A 25,868-nucleotide genomic window follows, 5' to 3' on the forward strand; every position below is an offset into this window, starting at 1 on the left:
TCTCTAGAGTGTGGAAACAGGCCATTCGGCCCAACAAGTCATTGCCAACCCTCTGAACAGTATTCCACCCAGACCCATTCCCCTACCCTATTACTTTACATTTTCCTGACTAATGCATCTAACCTACACATCCCTGAAAACTATAGGCAATTTACCATGGCCAATTCACCTAACCTGCACATCTTTGGACTGTGGGAGGAAACTGGAGCACCCAGTGAAAACCATGTAGTACCTTCGTAGTCATTAAACATCCCAAGTTGCTCCACACAGGAGCATTACCAAATGAAATTTGACAATGGGTCATATAACATGATATTAGAACAACAAGAGGTCAATTTTCTAAAGGATTGAGTGGCACAGCAGGTTACTAGATGAACTCCAAAGCATACACCTCGGCTGCTGAAGGTATAGCTGCCAGTGGTGGAGCCATTGACATTGAAAATGCATAAAGAATCCAGAATTGGAGGAGTGAGGAAGTCTTTGAGTTGTAGGGCAGGAGGAGGTTACAGAGGTATAATATGGGCAGTTTGACGTTTTGTGTTTGCATGGTGTCATCAAGTAACTGCATGTAGTAGAGAAATGGGAAGGATCCAGGGATATAACGTTGGATCTCCTTGACTTCTCGTTTAAAGTTTGAGAGTGATGTCTGTCCTTAGCTCACCCTTCAACCTTTCAACAGCAGCAAATGTGTGCCTTAATAGTGTGTTTTTGGGCTATTTGATTTTAGGGGCATGCTAGCCTTGTTTTCCCCAGTTCTTGTCCGATGCCCATATCTTTACAGTTATGCTGGAAGTTTTGAATGTCAGTTCAGAATAGCAATGATACCCGTGATTTCTCATCCTAATGTGAGGCCTGAGGCTAATTATAGGTACCTAATTGCAATGAATTAACTCAGCAGATACAGAGATAAAAGTGGCTTTTGTAGCCTGTGTAGTCCGATTACTTGCAGGATAAACTCACTGTCGCTGAAATGTCAGTGAAATGATGGATCAGAGTGTGTAGATACTGTTTCTTGGCCTCCTGTGGAAATATAGTGAGTCTGTGTTAACAAGGTTTGTAGATAGAATCTGAACATATTAATTCTTCTTACAGACTAGGAACAGAAAAGCACCAGAAACTGTTTCAACTATTTAATATAAATTATTATTTAACAGCTATTCTTTGTGCAAAAAGTGGACACTGAGTAGATTCATTTAAACTGTCAGAAAATTCAAAGAATACATCAACATTGATTCAGTAGACTGAGATGATGGTAATGTTCCGGACCGTTCTGAGTCTCTGTATGGTGTAGCTCCAGTGGGCTTACTGGCTTCGAAACTTAGGTTGAAGGAAAGAACAGTTATAATGTTGCTTTAAAACATAAATCCTATAGAAGGACATTGTAGTGGAACAAAATTACTGTTAAAATGTTGCTTTTTCCAATCTTCCTGAAGTTGTAACACACAAATTTCAACATAAAGTACTTATTTCTCAAATAACACTGAGCCCATTGATCTAAGCATGTCTTTTAATTTCAGAAGAAACAGTTAGCAATTAGATTTTCATCTTGTATGACTATTAACAAGCCAGAAAGCTGAACTCTTGACAAGTATGTATTTATATTTCTAGGCCTGCTTTTACTCCTTGACAGCTTTATGTAGCTTTTTTCCAAAATGCAAAGTTTTGATTCTCAAAATCCGTAGTGAAAGAATAGTTAGAAATCCTGTATTTAAAGAAGTACTGTTGCAAGAAAGATTATTTGACCACAATATTTTGCAGGTCTCTCTTAGTTTAGATTAGAATACTTTGTGGCTTTGAATGTGTTACTTTTAAAAGGACATTGATATAGTCAAAAGAAGTTTTTGTTGCAACAAAAACTTCCAGCTCGGCGAACAGAACCACAGCAACGAGCACCCGAGCTACAAATCTTCACACAAACTTTGAATAGTCAAAAGAGTTTGTAAAATAATAAGAAAAATGATTCTGTGTCATAAAAATTTGATTGTGCTACTTAACCTGTTCTATTGAGGGGAGGGAGAGAATGAGCAAAGATATGATCTACTTTCCTAAAATACATGGAAAGAGGCTAACCAAGAATTGACATTTCCTCCACTAAAAAAGGGAAAGACAGAGACAACCCCAGTGTTATGTAATTGACATTTCTGAACCACTTTAGAGAGTAACAGACAAATACTCACCTGTTTCCTCAGTTGAGGTGTTGCACCAAAAATAAATTTGATTTTTCTAGCACCTTAAATGTAGTCGGAAATCTCTGGGCACTTCAGAGGTTTAAAGGGATAAACGGATGCTGAGCCATTAGGGATGTTAGGAAGAATGAACAAAAGTTTAGTGGAAAAAAGTGATCTTGAGGTGGTAAAGAGGGATAGAGAGACAGAAAGTTCCCATTGGCAAACAGATCAAGAATGAGAGGGATTAAATTTAAAGTAATTTGCAAAAAAAGTAAATGCGATGAATAGATATAAATTTTATGTGTAAAAAGTAAATATCCACATAGCAAGTGGTTGAGTTCTAGAATGCACTGTTTGGAAGTGTGGTGGAGGCAGGTTCAATCGGAGCATTGCAGAGGGTTTTAGATAATTACTTAAGGAGAAACAATGTGCAGGGTTGTGGGTTAAGAGTGGAAGAAGTGCATTAAGTCATGCTGTTCTTTCAAAGAGGCTGCAGGTGTGATGGGCCAAATGGCTGCCTTCTGCAGCATTACAATTCTGTGATAGAGGGATTTCGGACAGGAATTCTGAAGTATTGGACCTGACGGGCTTTAAACATAACTATTATTGAATTTGGTTGGTGAAGTGGGGAATGCACAAAAGACTAGATTAAGAGGAACTGAGAGTTTGAACTGCAGTAAGGATCACTTCAGACCATAAGAAGTAAGAATGGGAATAGGACATTTGGCTCCACAAGACGTCACTGCCATTCAAGAGGATTATGGCAGATCTGAACCTGTTCACATCCATTTTCCTTTCCTTTCTTCATACGGCTTGATTTGCCTACTGATCAAGAGTCTTACGTATCTTAGCCTTAAATATACATAAGGACTCTGCTGTCACAGCTCTCTGTGGCAAGGAGTTCCAAAGACACTTAACCATCAAGAGAAGTTCCTCTTCATCTCAGTCTTAAATTTAAACTTGTAGCACTGGAAGACATTACAGTATGAGGAAGGACTTGGCTATTGAGTGACTGTAAATTTCCTTTTACAAGTTATAAGTGAAATTAATGGCATGGATAATGTGGGTTTCAATTATTTAATTTAAATGTCGATTGCAGGAATAGCACACTTGAGTGTAAAATTTGCAAGTTGCCGTGAGTCTAGTATAACTTTGTGTGGAACAGACATTTATCACAGTGATTGTGACACTTAAAGAAAAATGAGCAGCAAAGTATCTAGTATCAGACATTCAAGAAGCATATCCCAATCTGTGCATTTTGAATCAGTGAGACTTCCATTGTAGGAATAGTTCCTAAGAGCAGATTGTTCTCTCTTCGCCTGCAGAACTGAAACAAAAAGTTGGAGTCTCTGTAAATAACCTGAAACATGATTGTGTATTCATTCACAAGAGTGGGTCATGTTGATTTTGATGGTGTGTTTTGTTGATTTTCTTTCTCTAGTTGTACAATTTTGGAGAAACTGTATCTATCGTTTTCTGGACACAGACCTGGAAGCCTGAAAGTTTCTATGATAAGATCAAAAGGAATCGGCAGACAGGAGTTCATACACTATGCTTACTTGGTGAGTAATACTTCCACCTTTTGCTCTCAGCATGCTCCAGTACAGGACACAGGAAATGGAAAAACATTGGTTTAGGACATTGGTTAGGCCACTTTTGGAATATTGTGTGCAATTCTGGTGAAACTTGAAAGGGTTCAGAAAAGATTTACAAAGATGTTGCCAGGGTTGGAGAATTTGAGCTATAGTGAGAGTTGAATAGGCTAAGGCTGTTGAGAACATAGAACAGTACAGTGCAGAACCAATGTTGCACCGACCTGTGAACTATTCTCAGCTCGTCCCCCTACACTATCCCATCATTATCCATGTGCTTATCCAAGGATTGTTTAAATCTCCCTAATGTGGCTGAGTTAACTACATTGACAGGTAGGGCATTCCACATCCTTAGCACTTTGAGTGAAGAAACTGCCTCTGACATCTGTCTTAAATCTATCACCCCTCAATTTGTAGTTTTTCCCCTCTCGTACAAGCTGACGTCATCATCCTAGGAAAAAGACTTTCACTGTATATCCTATCTAATCCTCTGATGATCTTGTATGTCTCTATCAAGTCCCCTCTTAGCCTTCTTTTTTCTAATGAGAACAGACCCAAGTGTCTCAGCCTTTCCTCATAAGACCTTCCCACCAGACCAGGCAACATCCTGGTAAATCTCCTCTGCAACTTTTCCAATGCTTCCATATCGTTCCCGAAATATGCCAACCAGAACTGTACGCAATACTCCAGGTGCAGCCGCACTAGCGTTTGTATAGTTGTAGCATGATATTGCGGCTCCGGAACTCAATTCCCCTACCAACCACCTGATGAAGGAGCAGCGCTGTGAAAGCTAGTGCTTCCAAATATACCTGTTGGATTATAACCTGGTGTTGTGTGATTTTTAACTTAATCTTGGGTCGGCATGGATGAGTTAGACTGAAGTGTCTGTTTCCATGCCGTACATCTCTATGACTCTATTATTACTGTGCATATCATAATAAGCTCTGAGATATTTGTATGTTGATTTGCCAAAATACTTTACTTCCCTGGAGTGTCAGAGGCTGAGGAGTGAACTTATAGAGGTTTATAAAATCATGAGAGGCATGGATAGGATAAATAGACCAGTCTTTTTCCTGTGATGGGGAGTCCAGAACTAGAGGGCATAGGTTAGGGTGAGAGGGGAAAGATATAAAAGGGACCTAAGGGGAAAATGTTTCTCACACAGGGTGGTGTGTGTATGGAATGAGCTGCCAGAGGAAGTGGTGGAGGCTGGTACAATACAGCATTTAAAAGGCATCTAAATGGGTATATGAAGAGGAAATGTTTAGAGGGATATGGGCCAAGTGCTGGCAAATGGGGTTAAGATTAAGTTAAAAATCACACAGCACAAGGTTATAATCCTTCAGGTGGTTGACAACATTCTGAAATCTAGTTTGTGTATTGCACCTTCACTTGTAGTTGTTTGCCAAAGCACGTTTTGTTCAGCTTTGTCTGCAAAATACAAGTGTATGGGTGCATTATAACTTGCTCATCCTTCCTTCAGTGATCCTCCTCTTCTTCCTAGTGGCTTTCAAAGTAGATTCCAGTAGGAAATCCAATATACAGCATTGTAATTATAGAGACATAAACTGCAAAGGCTCCTGAAAACCCAAAACCAGGAATCAAAAAAACAACAAATGGGCTGCTAGTGGCTTCCATTATGTTCTGTTTCTTTTTTTTACATTAATCATACTTTGTTTTATAATGCCTCTTGAGCTCTTTTATTATGCTTGGGTTTCAAAATTGCTGTTCAGAATCTTGGAATCCTGGATACTCAGTTGCTGAAGATTATTTTCAATTGCTATAAGAGATTGGAAAAAAGAGACAGCAATGATCAGAATGATATTCATAAATATATTATCAGAACTTTGCATATGGAATAGCCCATTAATCAAGTATGTATCAATTGGAAAATTGCATTCATACAAATGAATCAAAGACATAGGGTTATGGTTATTTGTTCTTTCCTTTTCCTCAATTCCACATTCTCCTGGAACCTTTAAAATCATGGAGTTGGATGAAGGAAAATCAGCTCTGGTATCTCTCATTTTATTCATTTTGCATTTGTGCTTCACTCACTCATTGCTGACATTTATCAAAATCAAACTATTGCAACAATAAGGTTTTTCCGTATGGTTTCACATTTTTTCTATGGTTTGCAAATACTTGGTGAGGTATGTCACAGAGTCATAGAGATGTACAGCATGGAAACATACTCTTTGGTTCAACTCGTCCATACTGACCAGATATCCTAGATAAATCTAGTCCAATTTGCCAGCATTTGGACCATGTACCTCTAAACCCTTCCTATTCATGTATCCATTCAGATGCCTTTTAAATGTTGTAATTGTACCAGCCTCCACCACTTCCTCTGGCAGCTCATTCCATACACGCACCACCTACTTGTGAAAAAGTTGTCCCTTAGTTCACTTTTGAATCTTTCCCCTTTCACCTTAAACCTATACCCAAAAGTTTTGGACTCCCCCACCCTGGGGAAAAGACCTTGTCTACTTCCCCTATCTATGCCCCTCATAGAGTCATACAGACATACATCATGGAAACAGACCTTTTGGTCCAACCCATCCATGTCAACCAGATATCCCAATCTAATCAACCAATCTAATCCCACCTACCAGTATCCGGCCCATATCCCTCCAAACCCTTCCTATTCATATACCCATCCAAATATCTCTTAAATGTTGCAATTGTACCAACCTCCACCACTTCCTCCGGCAGCTCATTCCATACCCGTACTACCCTCTGTGTGGAAAAAGTTGCCCCTTTTATATCTTTCCCCTCTCACCCTAAACCTATGCCCTCTAGTTCTGGACTCCCTGACCCCAGGGAAAAGACTTTGCCTATTTACCCTATCCATGCCCCTCATAATTTTGTAAACCTCTATAAGGTCACCCCTCAGCCTCTGCCGCTCCAGAGAGAACAGCCCCAGCCTGTTCAGCCTCTCCCTATAGTTCAAATCCTCCAACCCTGGCAACATCCTTGTAACTCTTTTCTGAACCCTTTCAAGTTTCACAACAACTTTCTGATAGGAAGGAGACCAGAATTGCACGCAATATTCCAACAGTGGCCTAACCAATGTCCTGTACAGCCGCAACATGACCTCCCAACTCTTTTACTCAATACTCTGACCAATAAGGGAAAGCATATCAAACACCACCTTCACTACCCTATCTATCTGCGACTCCACTTTCAAGAAGCTATGAACCTGCACTTCAAGGTCTCTTTGTTCAGCAACACTCCCTAGGACCTTACCATTAAGTGTAAGTTATTTTATATACCTCCATAAGGTCACCCCATAGCCTCTAATGCTCCAGGGAAAATAGCAGCAGCCTATTCGACCTCACTATAGCTCAAACCCTGCAATCCTGGCAACATCCTTTTAAATCTTTTCTAAACCCTTTCAAGTTTCACAACACCCTTCCTATAGCAGGGAAACCAGAATTGCACGCAGTATTCCAAAAGTGGCCAAGCCAATGTCCTGTAAGGCTGCAACATGATCTCCCAACTCCTATACTCAATGCACTGACCGAAAAAGGAAAGCATACCAAACACCTTCTTCATTATCCTATCTACCCGTGACTCTGTTTTCAAGGAATATGAACCTGCACGCTAAGGTCTCTTTCTTCAGCAACACTCCCCAGGACTTTACCTTTAAGTGTATAAGTCCTGCTCTAATTTGCCTTTCCATTATGCAGCACCACACATTTATCTACATTGAACTTCATTTGCCAGTCCTTGGCCCGTTGGCCCATCTGATCAAGATTCTGTTCTACTCCAAGGTAACCTTCTTCACTGTCCCATTTTGTTGTCATCTGCAAACTTACTAACTGTACCTCCTATGTTCACGTCCACATCACTTATATAAATGATAAAAAGCAGTGGACCTAGCACCAAATCTTGAGGCACACCACTGGTCACCAGCCTCCAGTCCAAAAATCAACCCTCTATCATCACCCTTTGTCTTTTCCCTTTGAGCCAGTTCTTTATCCAAATGGCTCGTTCTCCCTGTATTCCATGTGATCTAACCTTGCTAACCAGACTACCATGAGGAACCTTGTTGAATGCCTTACTGAATTCCATTTAGATTACATCCACCTCTCTGCCTTCATCAATCCTCTTTGTTACTTCTCCAAAAAACTCATTCAAGTTAGTGAAACATGATTTCCCATGCATAAAGCCATGCTAACTATCCCTAATCAGTCCTTGCCTTTCCAAATACATGTAAATCCTCTCCCTCAGGACTTGCTCCAACAACTTGCCCACCACCGATGTCAAGGTCACTGGAATGTAGTTCCCTGTCTTTTTCTTATCACCTTTCTTAATTAGTGACACCACGTTAGCTGACCTCCAGTCTTCTGACACCTCATCAATGATACAAGTATCTCAGCAAGAGGCCCAGCAATTAGTTCCCTCGCTTCCACAGAGTTCTAGGGTACACCTGCTCAGATCCTGGGTTTTATTCAGTTTTATGCATTTTAAGCTGTCCAGGTACCTCTGTAATATGGATGTTTTTCAAAGGTCGCTATTTGTTTCCCCTTGTTCTACATCTTCCGTATCTTTCTCTACAGTAAACACTGATGCAAAATACTCATTTAGTATCTCCCCCATGTCCTGCGGTTCCATACATCAGTGGCCTTGCTGATCGTTAAGGGGCCCGATTCTTTCCCTAGTTACCCTTTTGTCCTTAATGTATTTATAAAATCCCTTTGGATTCTTATTAACTCTATTTGCCAAAGCTATCTCCTGTCCCCTTTTTGCCCTCCTGATTTCCCTCTTAAGTATACTCCCACTGCCTTTATACTGTTCTAAAGATTCATTTGATCTCGGCTGTGTATACTTGACATATGCTTCCTTCTTTTCCTTGACCAAAACCTCAATTTCTCTAGTCATCCAGCATATCCTATACTTAGCAGCCTTGCTTTTCACCCTAACAGGAACATACTGTCTCTGGACTGAAGTTACCTCACTTTTGAAGACTTTCCATTTTCCAGTCATCCCTTTACCTGCAAATATCTGCCCCCCCAATCCACACCTCTACTACTACTATGATATCCCAATCCCAAACATGTCCTAAGCTTATTTGCCTTACCTGTTAGCCTCATGCATTGAAATAAATGCATTTTGATTTGTCAGTCCTACCTACTCCTCTGCTTTGTTCCTGCCTGCCCTGACTGTTCGACTTGCTCCATTTCCAGAAGAGAATCCAATGATCTAAAAATGTGAATCCTTCTCCCCTACACCAGTTCCTCAGCCATGCATTTATCTGCTCTATCCTCTTATTCCTATCCTTGTTATCTCATGGAACTGGGATCAATCCAGATATTACTACCCTAAAGATTCCACTTTTTAAATTCCTGCCAACTTCCTATATTCTCTCCTCAGAATCTCATCTTTTTCTCTTCCTAGGTTGTTAGTTCCAACGTATACAACGACCTCCTGCTGGTCCCCCTACCCTTTTGAGAATATTTTGCTCCCTCTCCAAGATATCCTTGATCCTGACACCAGGGAGGCAACACATCATTCTGATTTCTCGCTATTAGTAGAAATGTCTGTCTGTGCCTCTGACTAGGGAGCCCCCTATCACAATCTATTGCATGGAACCTGACGTACCTGTCGTTACATTAGAGCCAGCCTCTGTACCAGAAACTTGGCTGTCAGTGCTACATTCCCCTGACAATCCATCAGCCCCTACCTTTTCCACAACAGCATAACTTATTTGAGATGGGGATAACCACAGGAGACTCCTGCACGACCTGCCTCCCTCTCCTACTTTTACTGGAGGTAACCCATCTGTCTGACAGTTTCTGCAGTTTTTCTCTCTTCCTACAACTGCTGTCCATCACACCCTCTAGCTCCTGTAAATTCCTCATTGCCTCTAACTGCTACTCCAACTGCTCCTGTGATCTGATAGGATTTGCAACCAAACACACTTCCCATGATTTGGAGGTACTGGTGTTGGACTGAGGTTGACAAAATTAAAAATCACACAACACTAGGTTATAGTCCAACAGATTTATTTGGAAGCACTAGCTTTTGGAGTGCTGCTCCAGCACAACCACCCGTTGAAGAAGCGGTGCTCCGAAAGCTAGCGCTTCCAAATAAACCTGTTAAACACACTTCCTGTAGACATAATCATCAGTAACATAGCAACTCTCCCTAATCTCCCACATCCGACAGGAAGAGCACATCAATCTACCCAAAGGCTATCTTTGCACCTTAACAATCTTCAGACCCAGAAAATAGCACAGTCTCACTGTTCTAAAAAACACTGCTCCAAGCTAGCTTAGCAGCTATGTTTAAAAGTTTAATCAATAGACAGATCTCAAAAAAATATATAAACCAAAAAGAACCCACTCTGCTCACTATTGTAGCTTTCCAAAATAAATAGTAAAGTTACACTTTAAAAAGCCACTTTGCTGCCCTCCTGCTGTGAGATCTCCCACACAGGTTTCTCCAAGGTCAGCTGTGAATTTCCCTGATGATAATCTTTCTTGGGTGAATTCCAATGTCCAGAGATATTTGAAAATCAAACAGCAGAGGCAGTAGATGTGAGATTCACTGCTCCATCAGATAGCAGTGAAGGTTTTTCTACCCCATTTGAATAACTTCCCATGTGGTCACTACTTTTGCCTGTCTTCTTCCTTTTTAAAAGTGCCTTTGTTTTGATCTTTTTCTCCCCCAAAGTTCCAAAACAACGCAACAGCTTATAAAACAGTAATTACCGCTTCTAGAGTTCAAGGAAATCAGCTCCTACACTGAGAATACCTCAATAAAGGAGCAGCTCCTACAGCCACAATGCATTCTTGTTCTCCATCTTAGATTACCCAGAATCTTTGTAGAAGACTAAGTGCATTTTTTCCAGATAAATGCAATATAAACTTGACAGTGACTGCATTTTTCTGACCAAACATTGCATCCATTTCCCAATATTGACCAGCTCTTCCTGTTGGAAGATGTTTGTTACAGTAACCTACAGTGGACTTATGCATCGGGTCTGTTTGGAAGTCCTGACGGTGCTGACTACTTGGCAAGTGCCTGGAAAATTGAACTTCTGATGGTCCCAAGTATCAACTCTGTTAGAGTCAGAGACTCCTGAGGGTTCCAATTCACTTAACTTAATAGTTAGTTAGGAAAATTAGAGGAGTTTTAACCTGTTCAAATTCCTGGCGAACTGTGAAACTGAATTCCCAGACTCACCCAGAACCCCTCCAATTATCCCTCCCCCCAGATCCAACCCCTGACCCTATTCCAACCCTAATATCCAAAGATGTTCTAGCCATCAATTGAGTAGGTCTTGTGGCACAGTCATGGCATCCCTGCCTTGCTGGCCATGATAGGAATGCCATTCAGTTTGGGAATCTTCCCACCATTTCTCCAGTATTCTGCAAAGAAAAACAAAGAGTCTGTATGAAGATGTGCTGATAAACTATTTGTGTATGTATTCAATACAGAGTATTTTGTGACTGTTATTCCAATGTATATAGGAATGGCACAGCCACAAAATAAATCTCCAACTCAAAACCAGAAAGAGTCCAACTTTTCAAGGATTGCTAAAGTTTTTGAAACACTTTGTATATAATGCAGAATATTATGATATGGTTTGACCTTTACTTATTTTAATACAACATATTTCTACTCACCTAGTTTATAATTCTGCTGAGTAGGATGTTAGTTCTTTATGTTTTCCAAATAATTTACTTAGCAAGTTCATATCCAGACCATAACATATCTAAGAGGCCAGTCCATCTGAGGTGATTTTCAGTAAAGAATGATGTCCTAATTGAAAATTTTATAGCTCTTTCATCAGGAGCAAAGTAATATGCATTCAGGAAAGTGGTCTCATAGCAGATGTGGAGATGTTAAGGTTTTTATATGAAAATTCTTTATTCAGACAATTCCTCAGTGACCTGAAATCTCTGGTTCTGTCTCCACATATGCTGTTGTACTTGCTAACTATTTTCAATGTTCTCTTGTTACTCGTTAGCAAACTTTTTATTGTCTGTTATAAATGTGTAGTCAAATATCATAAGTAGTATCAACAGTTTTATCATCATGTCTCTTTAACATGGTATTGCCAAGGCACTTCTATCTCTCAAACAAAAAATCTCACAAAGCAATATCTAATGAAGTCAGTGTATGTTTAAGTGCTGGCTTAATTTCAATGATTGTAGATTTTGTGGAAGATAAAAACTAAAGTAAATCATTTAATAATCTAATATTGGTATGTTAAAATATCATAACTTCAAATTCATGACATTGGCAGTTTTTCTCAGAATGTTGAAGTTGACAGTCTTACTTGCTTTATGTGTGTTGGCAATCTACCAAGATATATATAGTCTCACAATAATGTGCTTCAATAAATGTTCTAGGAGCAGAAATGCCAGAGGGGTCTTGGGTTAAAAGTAATACAGCTTTGACTTCAGTGCTGAGTATAAATATTAAATATTGTAAAGATAGTGCCTGGGATGTTACTGAGTCATTCACAGAGAAGGGTCTCAGGACTGATTTCAAGTGTGTGTGGAGCTAACTGATTTTATTAAGCGTGTACCATCCACATTATGTACATCAGCAACTTGCCAAGCCTCCTTCAAAAGCATGTTCCAATCCCTTGACTTGTGTTACTAAGAAGGATGAAGGCATCTAAATGTCATCGGAGGGGTAACCTTTCGCACAGAGGGTGGTGCATGTATGGAATGAGCTGCCAGAGAAGGTGGTGGAGGCTGGTACAGTTACAATATTTAAAAGGCATCTGGATGAGTAAATGAATAGGAAGGGTATAGAGAGGTATGAGCTAAATGCTGGCAAATGGGACTAGGTCAGATTTGGATATCTACATAGAAGAACATAGAAAAATACAGCGCAGTACAAGCCCTTTGGCCCTCGATGTTGCGCCGATCCAAGCCCACCTAACCTACACTAGCCCACTATCCTCCATATGCCTATCCAATGCCTGTTTAAATGCCCATAAAGAGGGAGAGTTCACCACTGCTACTGGCAGGGCATTCCATGAACTCACGACTCGCTGAGTAAAGAATCTACCCCTAACATCTGTCCTATACCTACCACCCCTTAATTTAAAGCTATGCCCCCTCGTAATAGCTGACTCCATACGTGGAAAAAGGTTCTCATGGTCAACCCTATCTAAACCCCTAATCATCTTGTACACCTCTATCAAGTCACCCCTAAACCTTCTTTTCTCCAATAAAAACAGCCCCAAGTGCCTCAGCCTTTCCTCATACGATCTTCCTACCATACCAGGCAACATCCTGGTAAACCTCCTCTGCAACCGTTCCAGTGCCTCCACATCCTTCCTATAGTATGGCCACCAAAACTGCACACAATACTCCAGATGCGGCCGCACCAGAGTCTTATACAACTGCAACATGACCTCCAGACTCCGGAACTCAATTCCTCTACCAATAAAAGCCAGTACGCCATATGCCTTCTTCACCGCACTATTTACCTGGGTGGTAACTTTCAGAGATCTGTGTACATGGACACCAACATCCCTCTGCTCATCCACAATACCAAGTATCCGACCACTAGCCCAGTACCCCATCTTTTTGTTACTCATACCAAAGTGAATCACCTCACACTTACTCACATTGAACTCCATTTGCCACCTTTCTGCCCAGCTCTGCAGCTTATCTATATCCCGCTGAAACCTGACACATCCTTCCTCACTGTCAACAACTCCACCGACTTTCGTATCATCCGCAAACTTGCTTACCCAACCTTCTAGCCCCTCCTACAAGTCATTTATAAAAATGACAAACAGCAATGGTCCCAAAACAGATCCTTGCGGAACACCGCTTGTAACTGCACTCCAAGATGAACCTTTACCATCAGCTACTACCCTCTGTCTTCCAGCCAGCCAATTCCTAATTCAAACCTCCAACTCACCCTCAATGCCATACCTCCGTATTTTTTGCAGTAGTCTACCATGGGGAACCTTATCAAACACCTTACTAAAATCCATATACACCACATCTACTGCTTTACCCTCGTCCACCTCCTTTGTCACCTTCTCAAAGAATTCAATAAGGTTTGTGAGGCACGACCTGCCCTTCACAAAACTATGCTGACTATCCTTGATCACATTATTCCTATTCCTATCCAGATGTTCATAAATCCTATCCCTTACAATTCTCTCTAAGACTTTGCCCACAACAGAAGTGAGACTCACCGGCCTATAGTTACTAGGGTTATCCCTACTCCCCTTCTTGAACAAGGGAACCACATTTGCTATCCTCCAGTCTTCTGGCACTATTCTTGTAGACAATGAGGACATAAAAATCAAGGCCAATGGCTCTGCAATCTCCTCCCTTGCTTCCCAGAGAATCTTAGGATAAATGCCATCAGGCCCAAGGGACTTATCTATTTTCACCCTTTCCAGAATTTCCAACACCTCTTCCCTACATACCTCAAAGCCGTCCATTCTAATTAATTGTGACTCAGTATTCACATCGGCAACAATGTCCTGTTCCTGAGTGAATACTGACGAAAAGTATTCATTCAGTGTCTCCCCAATCTCTTCAGCCTCCACACGCAACTTCCCACTACTATCCTTGACTGGACCTATTCCTACCCTAGTCATTCTTTTATTCCTGACATACCTATAGAAAGCCTTTAGGTTTTCCCTAATCCTACCAACTAAGGACTTTTCATGTCCCCTCCTTGCTGCTCTTAGCTCTCTCTTCAGATCCTTCCTGGCTACCTTATAACTCTCAATCGCCCCAATTGAACCTTCATGCCTCATCTTTACGTCGGCCGCCCTCTTCCCTTTAACAAGGGATTCCAATTCCTTATTAAACCACGGCTCCCTCACACGACCCTTTCCTCCCTGCCTGACAGGTACATACTTATCAAGGACACTCAATAGTTGCTCCTTGAACAAGCTCCACATATCAATTGCGCCCTTGCCTTGAAGCCTACTTTTCCAAGCCACGCATCCTAAGTCGTCCCTCACCACATCATAATTTCCCTGCCCCCAGCTATAACTCTTGCCCTGCAGTGCACACTTATCCTTCTCCATCACTAGAGTAAAAGTCACCGAATTGTGGTCACTGTCCCCAAAGTGCTCACCTACCTCCAATTCTAACACCTGGCCTGGTTCGTTACCCAGAACCAAATCCAGTATGGCCTCACCTCTTGTTGTTGGCCTGTCTATATCTGGTCAGCAAAAACAAGTTGGACCAAAAGGTCTTTTCATGCAGTACATCTCTGACTTTATCTAGACTACCACCCCCCAGGTTCTCATCCAGGTTATTGGTGAGTAAGTAATTTGATAATACTGTTGATGACCCTTTCCTGGTGACTGAGAGTTAACTGATGTTTTTGTCCTGTTCTTTGTCAACAGGATTTAGCACAGGAACTGTTCCCTTTGTCAGGTAGATACCATGATACCAACATTGAAGCTGTACTGAAACAGTTTGGCTAAAGAGGTAGCTATGCTGTATCCTGTACGCTCAGCATTTCATCATAACTGGAGAAATGTGTGTAATAATGAATGACCCAATTTGCTTATTAATTTTGTTAACCAAGGCAGTACTAGTTCTGTAGAGCATGAATGTGTATTAGATGGATTTCTGGAATGAGTCTGGGCAATAGGGACTATAATATGGCAGAATTGTGTGTGAATTTTGAATGTGACATAGTTCTTAAAACAATGCAGAGAGTCAAGTGGATAAGGTGGATTAGGAAACTATGAACAAAGGCTATGAACAAAGGTTCACAGGCTATGGCCAGTAAAGAAATCCTACAAGACCTATAAATACTAAAAGGGAAAGTTAAATCACCCATGTTTAAAGATTGGATTAGATCAAAGGAAATAACATATGAGAATGCCAGGAAGGATGATAAGTCTGAGAATTGGGAGCAATTTAGGACCTGCCAAAGGAGAGTCAAGAAACTGATAAGGAAAGGGAGTGCAGAATATGAATGCAGGTTAGCAAGGAACCTTAAGGCAGACCATAAAAGCTTCTGTCAATCTATGCAAGGATGACTTGGGGCCCATTGCAAGTGAGAATGGAAGAATTTATGGTGGACAACAGGCATTGGTGGAGAAAATAAATACCTGTCTTCTTACTTTGCCCTGGTCTTCATGGAAAAAGCTATGCAAATCTACCAGGAATATTAAGTGACGAAGGGTCAAGTAGTTGTTTGTGTAATGAAAGATCTAAAAGAAATTTGTGCTAGTAGAGAGAAGGACTCTAATTGAATAAGCAGCTAAAGGTGGTTGGACCTTGGATGCTACCCTGACGTACTCATGCAGTGATGTCCTGTGACTGAGATGATTGACCTCAATTTCAACTGCCTTCCTTTGTGCTAGATAGAGTCATAGAGTCCCATAGAATGGAGACAGACCCTTTGACACAAACTGATCTATGCCAACCAAAATGCCCATCCACGCTAACCTCATTTCCCTGCAATTGGCCCAGATTCTTTTAAACCTTTCCAATCCATGTATTTGTCCAATTGCCTTTTAAATATTGTTAATGAACTTGCCTCAACCACTTCAGCTAACAGTACATTCAAAGATCACAAAGCATCATGCATAGGAATGTTTATTTCCTATTTTCAGCATAATTTACCCAAAGATGGCCAAACTAGTGTGAAAAATTGACATCTTTCAAGTGCAAATTGCATCCAACATAAATTTAATTTCCAAAATTTTTGTGGTGGTTTAAAATAAATCACATTAGAAACTAGCCGGACATGCAGATGGAACTAATCATTGTTAGTTTCTGCTAATTACAAAGGGCTCTGGTGGTATGGTTGTAGAATCCCTACCTGTAAGCCTGGAGATCCAAGTTCAAAGTCCACCTGCTCTAGCAGGGAGATTTCTGCTAATTACACTACCTTATGGGTTTTCAAAGATGCTCTTTGAGCTGTTTTCTTTGGACAAGACTGATAAATATTTTTTAATAATTTAGAAAAATAATTTATAGTGTTTATAAAGTTTAGTTACTTGGTTGGATTCTTTTTTGGGATTTGATTCATTTTTCAGCTCCCTTAGTACAACTGCATCAGGTTGGCATTCTAAAATATATAAAACAGTATATTTTAGTACGATTTTTCTTAATTTGTCCTGAAACATTGCAAGATTATGCTGGTACTTGGAAGAATTTACTTTTGGAATATGACAGTTAATTTCAGCAAAAGACAGTTCTGAAATCAAGCCTAGTTATGAGGACAATCCATGGCCAAACGGGAAATTGTTAATACATTTATTAAACATAGTTACATTAGACCCTGTTATTGAACAAGTCCACTTCTATTAAACAATTGCAGGTTTTAGTTGTGTTTTCTGTTAAGTAACAGTTTGCTAAATAAATAAAGATCCATTTTACATCATAACAGTATTTACTATTAAGTAAAGGTTTGTTTTGTAATGTGTAAGTTTTTGAATATAACCTATTTTTATATGTTTACATGAGGAATGCCACAGGGTTTATCTTCCTTTCAAAGGTGAACAAACGTGTTTAATTATAATCCAGTGCTCAGTCATTTGACATGAATGTTGAGAAGGAAACTCTCTGACATAAAATGTGCATTAGGCCCTGCTAAGTTTTAAACGGCTGTTGAAATTCACAGACTATATTGATGCTTCCTCATGCATTAGAGAGCAGAATGAAACATGAATGTAGATTTTTCTTTCTCTACTAAATACTCTTTCTTTTTATATCTCCCATACAGACATCAAAGTGAAGGAACAGTCTTTGGAAAATCTAATGAGGCAAGTTTTTCCTTTGTTTAAGAAGTAAATGATTATGATATTCTCATATCCCCTCGAAAGATTCAGCATTTATTTGGTCAGTATTTTGATGTTTGAATCACCAATTTGCCTCATATTAAACTGGGAATAGGGAGGGAGATTCTCCTGCAGCTTTTTCCTCTCCTACCCCACTTCTCTTAATCCCCATCCCCTCTCCTTCCACCCACTCTCTTCTCCCCTTCTTCCCCAAACCTGAACTTCCTCCCCTCCCTCTCTTGACCTCCCAACACTCCTCTTTCACCTCCTCTTCTTCCCCACTCTCTCCTTACTCCCTTTACTTCTCCCCCTCCTGTCCCCCTCCTTTCCCTCTCCTATCACCCTTCTTTCCTTCTCCTGTCCCCCTCCCTCTCCCGTGCTGCCACCCTCTTCCGTGCCCCCCTTCTGCCCCCTCCTCTTTCTCCTTTCCCGCCCCCTCCTCTTTCTCCTTTCCCCTCCCCGAGCTGTCCTTCCCCTCCCATTCTCTCCTTCACCCCCCCCCACGCCCACCCCCACCCTGCGCCCACCCCCACCCTGCTGTCTCCTTAAAAAAGAGACTGTGTTTCTTTTCTCATTCTCCCTCCATTCCACTCCCCTCTCCTTTAACACCATTAAAAGTGAAATTAAGATGGATTCGGGTAAAGTTAATAGTTATTTTTAATTGCCCTAACCTACTTCCCTCATACAATATATACACCATACAATTGGTTTTTAGAAGTTAATGTAAATTAAAGAAGTATTTTGTTAAACTTTTCTCATGCAGCTTTTCTTGTCAGGAAATGATATAAATTTTAAGTTAGTTAGATATATAATGACCCTTAGACTCATACTGAAGCTAAAGTCAACTAGTTCCCATTTAAAAAAAATTCCAGACAGACTGGAAACGAGCCAGTATTTGAAATGTATATTTCTATTGTGTTTATTTTGGATGACAATCTGGTTTGCTTGAATTTTGATTTAGATCTCATCCTTCAACAAAGAACGATATATTGGAATTGTTCATTACAAATTACAACTTCAGTCTGTCACAAAATTACCACATGTTAACTGGACAGAAACCATTGTTCTTAAAATGCTTAACACTGCAGTATCACATTTTATGTAGCTTTAACTACAAATTTTAAAACCAATTGTTAAATATTTAGTTTGTTTTAAATAATATTTTCTTTTTGCCCATTTGCTGTAAGTCTTCCTCCTTTGTCCTCATCTAAAAGGAATAATTTGCCATAGTTTCCTAAGTTATGTGGGTTCTAATAGTTTTCTGGTATCTGAAGAAAACTAGCCACTTGTTTTCTTGTGGACAGTGATGGTGAGCCAGCCCAGCTCCATCCCGTGCTTCCATTTGTTTTGCTCTTTTGGTCTAACCAAGTTTTTTAGTCCCTCCAATGTCACTCTGATTGATTGTAATTGCTTCATTTAACACAGATGACTATGACTTTTCTATCCAACAGAGCTCAGTATCCGTCCATGTATTTCTCCAGTGACCTACTGAGTGATATGACATTATTCAGTTGTAACATATTTCGTTGGGAAATATTGACATCTAAAATTAAGCTTCACTGTTGAATTTCAGAAGCAAATGTTGAAGCAAAGCCAGTTTTTAAAAATTGAATTCCTTTAGATTTGCATCTTTGATTTTACAATTTTCATTAAATTGTGGAATTTGTATTTCCTCTCTCTTAATACTAGATTGTAGCAGTATGTCTTGTCTTTTGTTACTCTTATTGCATAGCTGGATTGGATTACTTATTTCTTCAATGAAATATAGTACCTTTCCTAGTAATTTCATGCAAGCCTTTTTAAGTCAAGCAGAGTATTCAAGTTCTATACAAAATAAAGGTTTTTAAAGTGTTGTAAAAGTAAAGTCTTAAGTTGTAATGATGCTGCTCCTTTAGCAAGGTTAGGTTGTCCTTAGTCTTTTTTTCAGGAGTTCTTAAAGAGACAGACTCTGAGATGACTGGGGTTGATCGATTTGAGAATGCTTTCAAGTTTAAAGAAAAACACTTGTACAATGAAAAGGGATGGCCACTTCTCCCAGCTTAGCTTTTCTTTGGTCTAGTTGGTTTGGTTTAGCAGTCGGGCTGTTCAATGAAAGCAATCAGTCCGTGAGGCTGCTGATCCAAGAAACAGCTACTTGGAAGAGGGTGTTCCATGCTGCCATCCCCCTCTCCCCTGTAAAACACTGTGTTTGATTTTACCTTTTGTGCCAAGGAGTGTTTATAGAGCTTGTTGCAAATATTTGGAACAGTGTCGTTAGGTTGGGATGATTTGTTGGGTTTTCGGATAGGTTAAGTTATTCTCTATTCTGTTCTCTTTTGTTGTTTGTGTGTCATTCGGTAATCTTGTAAATAAATTATGTTTTATTTAAAACTAAGTGGTTGGGCCAGCTGCATCCCTCCTGGAATATCCACCATACACCTGCTTAAAACAGGTGTAAAGTTGTCATAGCAAATCAGTGAAAAAAAATGGCAAAATAAAAATGTTAGGGTCCAGGCTACTTTCTTGAAATGTTTTGATGAAGTCTGGCCTGGTCCATAACATAATCTACCAAGGCACTCTTGTTTGATTTCAAAGTTAACAAGAAATTTCTGTTGTGCTGGTGCAATATTTTTCTTAGCTTTTTTTAAGTTGGCTGAAAAGACATAGAGCATTAGTTATGAAAAAAAAGTGAAATAATATTATAATGGTGAATGATTGATTATTTTAGGGGGAAAAAGATCTTTGAGCCTCCCAGGTTTATGTCTGTGAATCAAGCTGTAAAGCAGCTTCTCGAAATAATCGAAAATCGAAGAGATAAAGGAGAGGAGCTGGGTGAGTATAAGCACTTCTCTGTTTACTAATGAGATTGTACAAGAGTTACATTTGTCAATGAAATTAGACATTTATTTGAAAGGGAACGGAATATAAAAGCAGGGAGGTTTTGCTAAAAGTATACAAGGTATTAGTTAGAGCTCAAATACCGTAACGCGGGTTGGACCTGTACTCATTGGAGTTCCGAAGACTGAAAGGAGCCTTTATTGAAACATAGGGATCCTGACAAGCTAGATGTAGAAAGATTGTTTCTCCTTATGGGAGAGTCTAAGACCAGAATCCAAATGCTCAGAATAAGGGGTCGCACATTTAAGACAGAGATGAGGGTGAGTTTTTTTTTTCTTAGAGTATTGTGAACCTGTGGAATTCTTTACCATCGAGGGCTGTCGAGGCTGGATCATTAAATACATTCAACGCTGAGATAAATGGATTTGTAATCATTAAAGGAATCAAGAGTTGTGGGAGAAAAGGCAGGAAAGTGGAGTTGAGGGTTATAATCAGCAGCCAAGATCTCATTGAATAGTGCAGCAGGCTCAATGGGCTAAATGACATATTCCTGCTCCTATGCCTTATTGTCTTAAACAAACATTTGTTTTCTGCAGCTGAATTTTGGTCAAAGAAGAATTTACTTTAGGACATATTATCCCTTAGACATCCTCCAAGGACATCAACAATACCTTCAGCTTGCGCTATGAATGCAAGTACAAGCAATAGACTACTTAGCCCCTAAAGCCAGTTTAGACAGAGTGGACACTGGGGGGATATTTCTATTAGCAGGAGAGACTAGGACCCGAGGGCACAGTCTTAGATTAACGGGAAGACCCTTTAGAACAGAGATGAGGAGAAACTTCTTCAGCCAGAGCGAGGTGAATCCATGGAATTCATTACTACAAAAGGCTGTGGTGGCCAGGTTGTTGAGTATTTTTAAGACAGAGATAAATAGGTTCTTAGGAATCAAAGGTTACGGGGAGAATGGGGTTGAGGAACTTAGCAGCCATAATTGAATGGCAGAGCAGACTTGATGGACAGAATGGCCAAATTTCTGCTCTTATGTCTTATGGTCCCTGTGTTTGATTTTCCCTTTTATGCCAAGGGGCGTTCATGGGGATTGTATTTGGAACAGCGTCATTAAATTGGGATGATTTGTTGGGTTTTTGGTTAAGTTAAATAATTCTCTATTTGGTTCTCTTTTGTTTATGTGTCATTTGGTAATCTTGCAAATAGGGGTCTTGACAGAGTAGATGTAGAAAGATTGTTTCTCCTTATGGGAGAGTCTAGGACCAGAAGCCAAATTCTCAGAATAAGGGATCGTACATTTAAGACAGAGATGAGGGGGAGTTTTTTTTTTCTCAGAGTATTGTGAACCTGTGGAATTCTTTACCATAGAGGGCTGTCGAGGCTGGATCATTAATACATTCAACGCTGAGATAGACAGCATCTTACGTCTTATGGTCTAAGATCATGGCTGATCTAACTGTGGCCAGAATTCTACTTCACTATCTACACCATTTACCCTTCGACTCTCTTGATAGTCATGATCTATCCACTTAAAAGTGGCTCTCCTATTCTCTGATTGAAGAGAATTCCACAAACTCATGTTCATTTGAGAGAAAAAAAGTCCTCTTATTTCCATTTTAAATAGAACGTCTTTATCTTTAAACTGTCCCGAATTCAGGTTTCTTGAGTTAGAAGTAGGGAGTAGGCCATTTGGCCCCATGAGCCAGCTCTACCATTAAATAAGATCATGGCTGACCTGACTCCACACTCCCACCCACTCCTAATCATCTTTCGCCCCCTTACATCAAGAATTTACCCACCTCTCATTTGATCATTTTCAAAAACTCTGCTTCTACTGCATTTTAAAGAGTTTGAAAGACAATCACCTGTTTTGGAGAAAATAATCTCCTTCATCTCATAAAAGTATACATCCTCTTAACATCCATGATGACATCCCACTCAGAAACTCTGTTTCGTTATGATCAGCTCACTTCTCAATTCTATTGGATTCAAGTACAACCTTTCCTCATAAGCCCCCCACCTCGTTTCATCTTAGGAATCAAATGAACCTCTGTTGAACTGCTTCTGATCCTGTATCGTTTCAAGAGTAAAGACATTATATGTGTGTATTGTGTATGTATGCTATGTTCAATTTTGGTCACCTATGCATTTTACATCTGAGTATTAAAACCAAAAGTATGATTAGTCAGGAGTTAAAGTCCTGTTGAGTCCTGAAGATGGGAGTTGGAGATGATGTTGCTTGTTAACAGGGAACTTTTTAGGCAAATATACAAACCTTTCCAGTAACAGGATTTGAGAGGCTTAAACTTTCAGGCAGACCCTGGAGTCCTCTTTTCTGTTACAAGAAGACTGATTGAAAAGTTCAGAAAAGTATAATTAAAGATCTTCAGACTGCAGAGGAGTTTTGATATGATGCTATCCATTAATGAGTCACATATGTTTCACATCTTATTAAGGTAGTGCGTGAGAAATCAAGCTTGGAGTGTCACAAAATTAAAGTTTTTAAAAGCAATACACAAAATCCCCAAACTATCTGATTTTCCGACTGTGGTTGATAGGAAGCACAGACCAACTTACTATATTTAACAAAAAAAAAATCACTTTTTATTACGGGCCATTACATAAATACTTCAACTAAATTAAGTAAACTAGACAAATTAAAACTCTAATCCCCTTATAAATTCCCTCTCACCCAAATACATGCACATGCACCAAAACAAACGTAAACATGAAGTAAAACACAGGCAGAAGGAAAAGCAAGGAAAACAGTCCTGTAGTTTTTGTATAAGCAAGATCTTTGGGTTTGTTTTTGCCAATCCAAAATCTTCTCCTTGATCTTTTTCTGAATGCGTCTGGTTTGCTAGAAGCACAGTGTGGCTACTTTGTCTATGAGAGGCTTCTGCCTTATCCAATTCGAAGTTACAACTTGTAGCATCGACTGAAGGAAATATAAGGTGGCTTTCTTCAGGTTTAAAGTAGTTTACTGCAGACAACTGTGAGAATGTGTTTTTGGCTGCTGCAGATCTGGATTCTCTTCTGGCAGAACCATTTTCTCTCTGTCTCTCATTCACATCCCAAGCTGTTCAGATAACTGACAGATGGCAGGCAGAGATTTTTGTCATTGGTTTGTAGACTAGTGGCGAGTAATCAATCAGTTTCACATGTAAATAACTCCTCAATTCCAATTCACCTGCATGTTGCTTGAACCCACAGATACACAAACAGGGTTCACAAAGAGGATCGCATTCCTTACTTCCAGACATGCAGCCATCTTTGTAAATTCTTGGTTCAAATCAGTTCTTTCTCATTTCAGTCCACAGTTTTTTTAAAAAAAGCGTAACAATAAAAAGATACAGTCTTTAAATAAGTTAACAAGGAATCTTCTACCCCTTTAGTGAAAAACTGTTGAAATCCAATTGTGTCTTTTAACACCTTTGCAGGCATAATGAGTTTATATATATCTGTTTTGTTATCAGGTTGGCTGCTGAGACAGATGGTCTGGTTTATCTGTGTTTCACTGCTTTGCAATGTGTTCCCATGATAATCAGTGCAACATTTGACAAGCGTGTTTGATCTAGATATGTCCCTTTCAATATGCTAATAGTCTCCAGAATAGTTGTCAACTTGTAAACTAAATGTTCTGTAGGTATTTTAAAAATCTAACAAAATCCATTTTTAAACCAAAACAAAGTTTTTAAACAATTGAAAAAAGGTTTGTGGACATGACAAGATGTATTATCTTCCTCTAAATGCATTTGTGGTGAAATCTGTTTTTATCTATCAGATATATCGACACAACCTGGTGTCTCTTCAAAAGAAGATGGAAGTAAATATTGCACAATTTACAGGCACAATTCAACCATAACTGCATAGCAGAATTTTCCAGCTGAATATCTTTATACCTCATTAAGGTTTAGCTAAATGCTCTAAATACACATGTTTGGCTTCACTAAATTAGACAAGGGTGAAGGTACAAACAAATAAACTTAACAGATGTCCTGTGATAAAGCAAACAGGTATCTCTAATTGCAGTTCACAGAAAGCCTGTTTCTTCATCTTGTTTCCCTCTTTTCTTAGTTCATCCAGGTTCAAAATCCAGTGATGTGTCATTTTAAAGTCAAACTAATATACTGGGTTTGAAATTCCATGCAGCTGCTCTAAACATTGTGTGTAAATTTCAGTTGAACGAACTTCTTCTTGGGAAATGGTTCAAATATATTTGTACCTGCAAGTTTGATAACTGAACAAAACACTGATGTGATGAAGAATAGCAGCCTTAAAATCATGGTGTGATGCTGATCTCAAATTAAATCAACTGTGTGAGCAGGACCAAAAAAAAATCTCACACTGACTTTTTCTATTTTTAATAAAGGTTATACAAATAAAAATACAAGTTATGTGGAATGTGAAACCCTTCTGGCCTTAAATCAAATGTAATAGGTTAATAGTTCATGTTCTGTATTTCAGCCACAAAACTACTCTCATTCTTAATCAAAATGCTTTTACTTTAATAAGTATCCCTTCCTGGTTTTCTTATAATACAGTTGTCAAGAATAGTTCCTGTATAAGGAAACTTTGATCACATAGCAAAAACAGAAATACAAATATGACCAAATTTCCAGTGTGATAACTCTGGTTCACGATGCCCTTCAGTCATAGAGTCATACAACACAGAAGCAGACCCTTCTGTCCAACTTGTCCATGCCGATCAGATATCTGAAACTGATTTAGTCCCAATTGCCAGCATTTGCCCATATCCGTCAAACCCTTCCTATTCATACATCCATCCAGATGCCTTTTAAATGTTGTAATTGTATCTGCCGCCTCCACCAGCTCGTCCCATTCAAGCACCACCCTCCTCATTGAAAAGGTTGACCCTTAGGTCCCTTTTAAATCTTTCTCCTCTCATCTTAAACCCATGTCCTCTAGCTTTGAGCTCCTTTACCTGAGGGAAAGGACTCTGTCCATGCCTGTCATGATTTTATAAACCCTTAGCCTCTGCTTCAGGGAAAATAGCTTCAGCCTATTCAGCCCTCCATATAGCTCAAATCTTCAATCCGAACAACATCCTTGTAAATCTTTTTTTGAGCCCTTTCAAGTTTAACAACATCTTTCCTTTAGCAGGAAACCAGAAGTGAATTAAGTATTCTAAAAGTGGCCTCACCAATGTCCTGTAGAGCTGCAACATGACATCCCAACTCCTATACTTACTGCACTGACCAATGAAGGCAAGTGTGCCAAATGCTGCCTTCACCACCCTCTCTAGGTGCAATTCCACTTTCAAGGAAATATGTACCTGCACCCCTAGGTCTCTTTGTTCAGACACTCCCCAGGGCCCTACTATTAACTGTATGAATGCTGCCCTGGTTTGTCTTCCCAAAATGCAACATCTCATTTATTTAAATTAAGCTAAATTAAGTCAGAAAATCATAAAATCAAACTCCATTCCTGAGATATAGAGCATAGTTTTAACCATATGTTGGGGGTGAGGTAAAATTTCCAAAAAAAGTCTGAAATGCGACATGAGCC

General features: G+C 39.6%; 1 protein-coding gene across 1 annotated transcript in view; it reads left to right on the plus strand.

The window, feature by feature from the left end:
• Window positions 1-25,868, plus strand: part of dph5 (diphthamide biosynthesis 5) — a 74,802-nt gene that overhangs the window by 43,684 nt on the left and 5,250 nt on the right. Inside the window, exons 4-6 of the mRNA XM_043699670.2 lie at window positions 3,610-3,730; window positions 17,456-17,495; window positions 20,218-20,321. Coding sequence (XP_043555605.1) covers window positions 3,610-3,730; window positions 17,456-17,495; window positions 20,218-20,321 — 265 coding nt within the window. The remainder of the gene's footprint in view (window positions 1-3,609; window positions 3,731-17,455; window positions 17,496-20,217; window positions 20,322-25,868) is intronic.

This window comes from Chiloscyllium plagiosum, unplaced genomic scaffold (genome assembly GCF_037043375.1).
Source record: "Chiloscyllium plagiosum isolate Xiang-an unplaced genomic scaffold, Cpla_swu_hap1 HiC_scaffold_9, whole genome shotgun sequence".
Lineage (NCBI taxonomy): Eukaryota > Metazoa > Chordata > Chondrichthyes > Orectolobiformes > Hemiscylliidae > Chiloscyllium > Chiloscyllium plagiosum.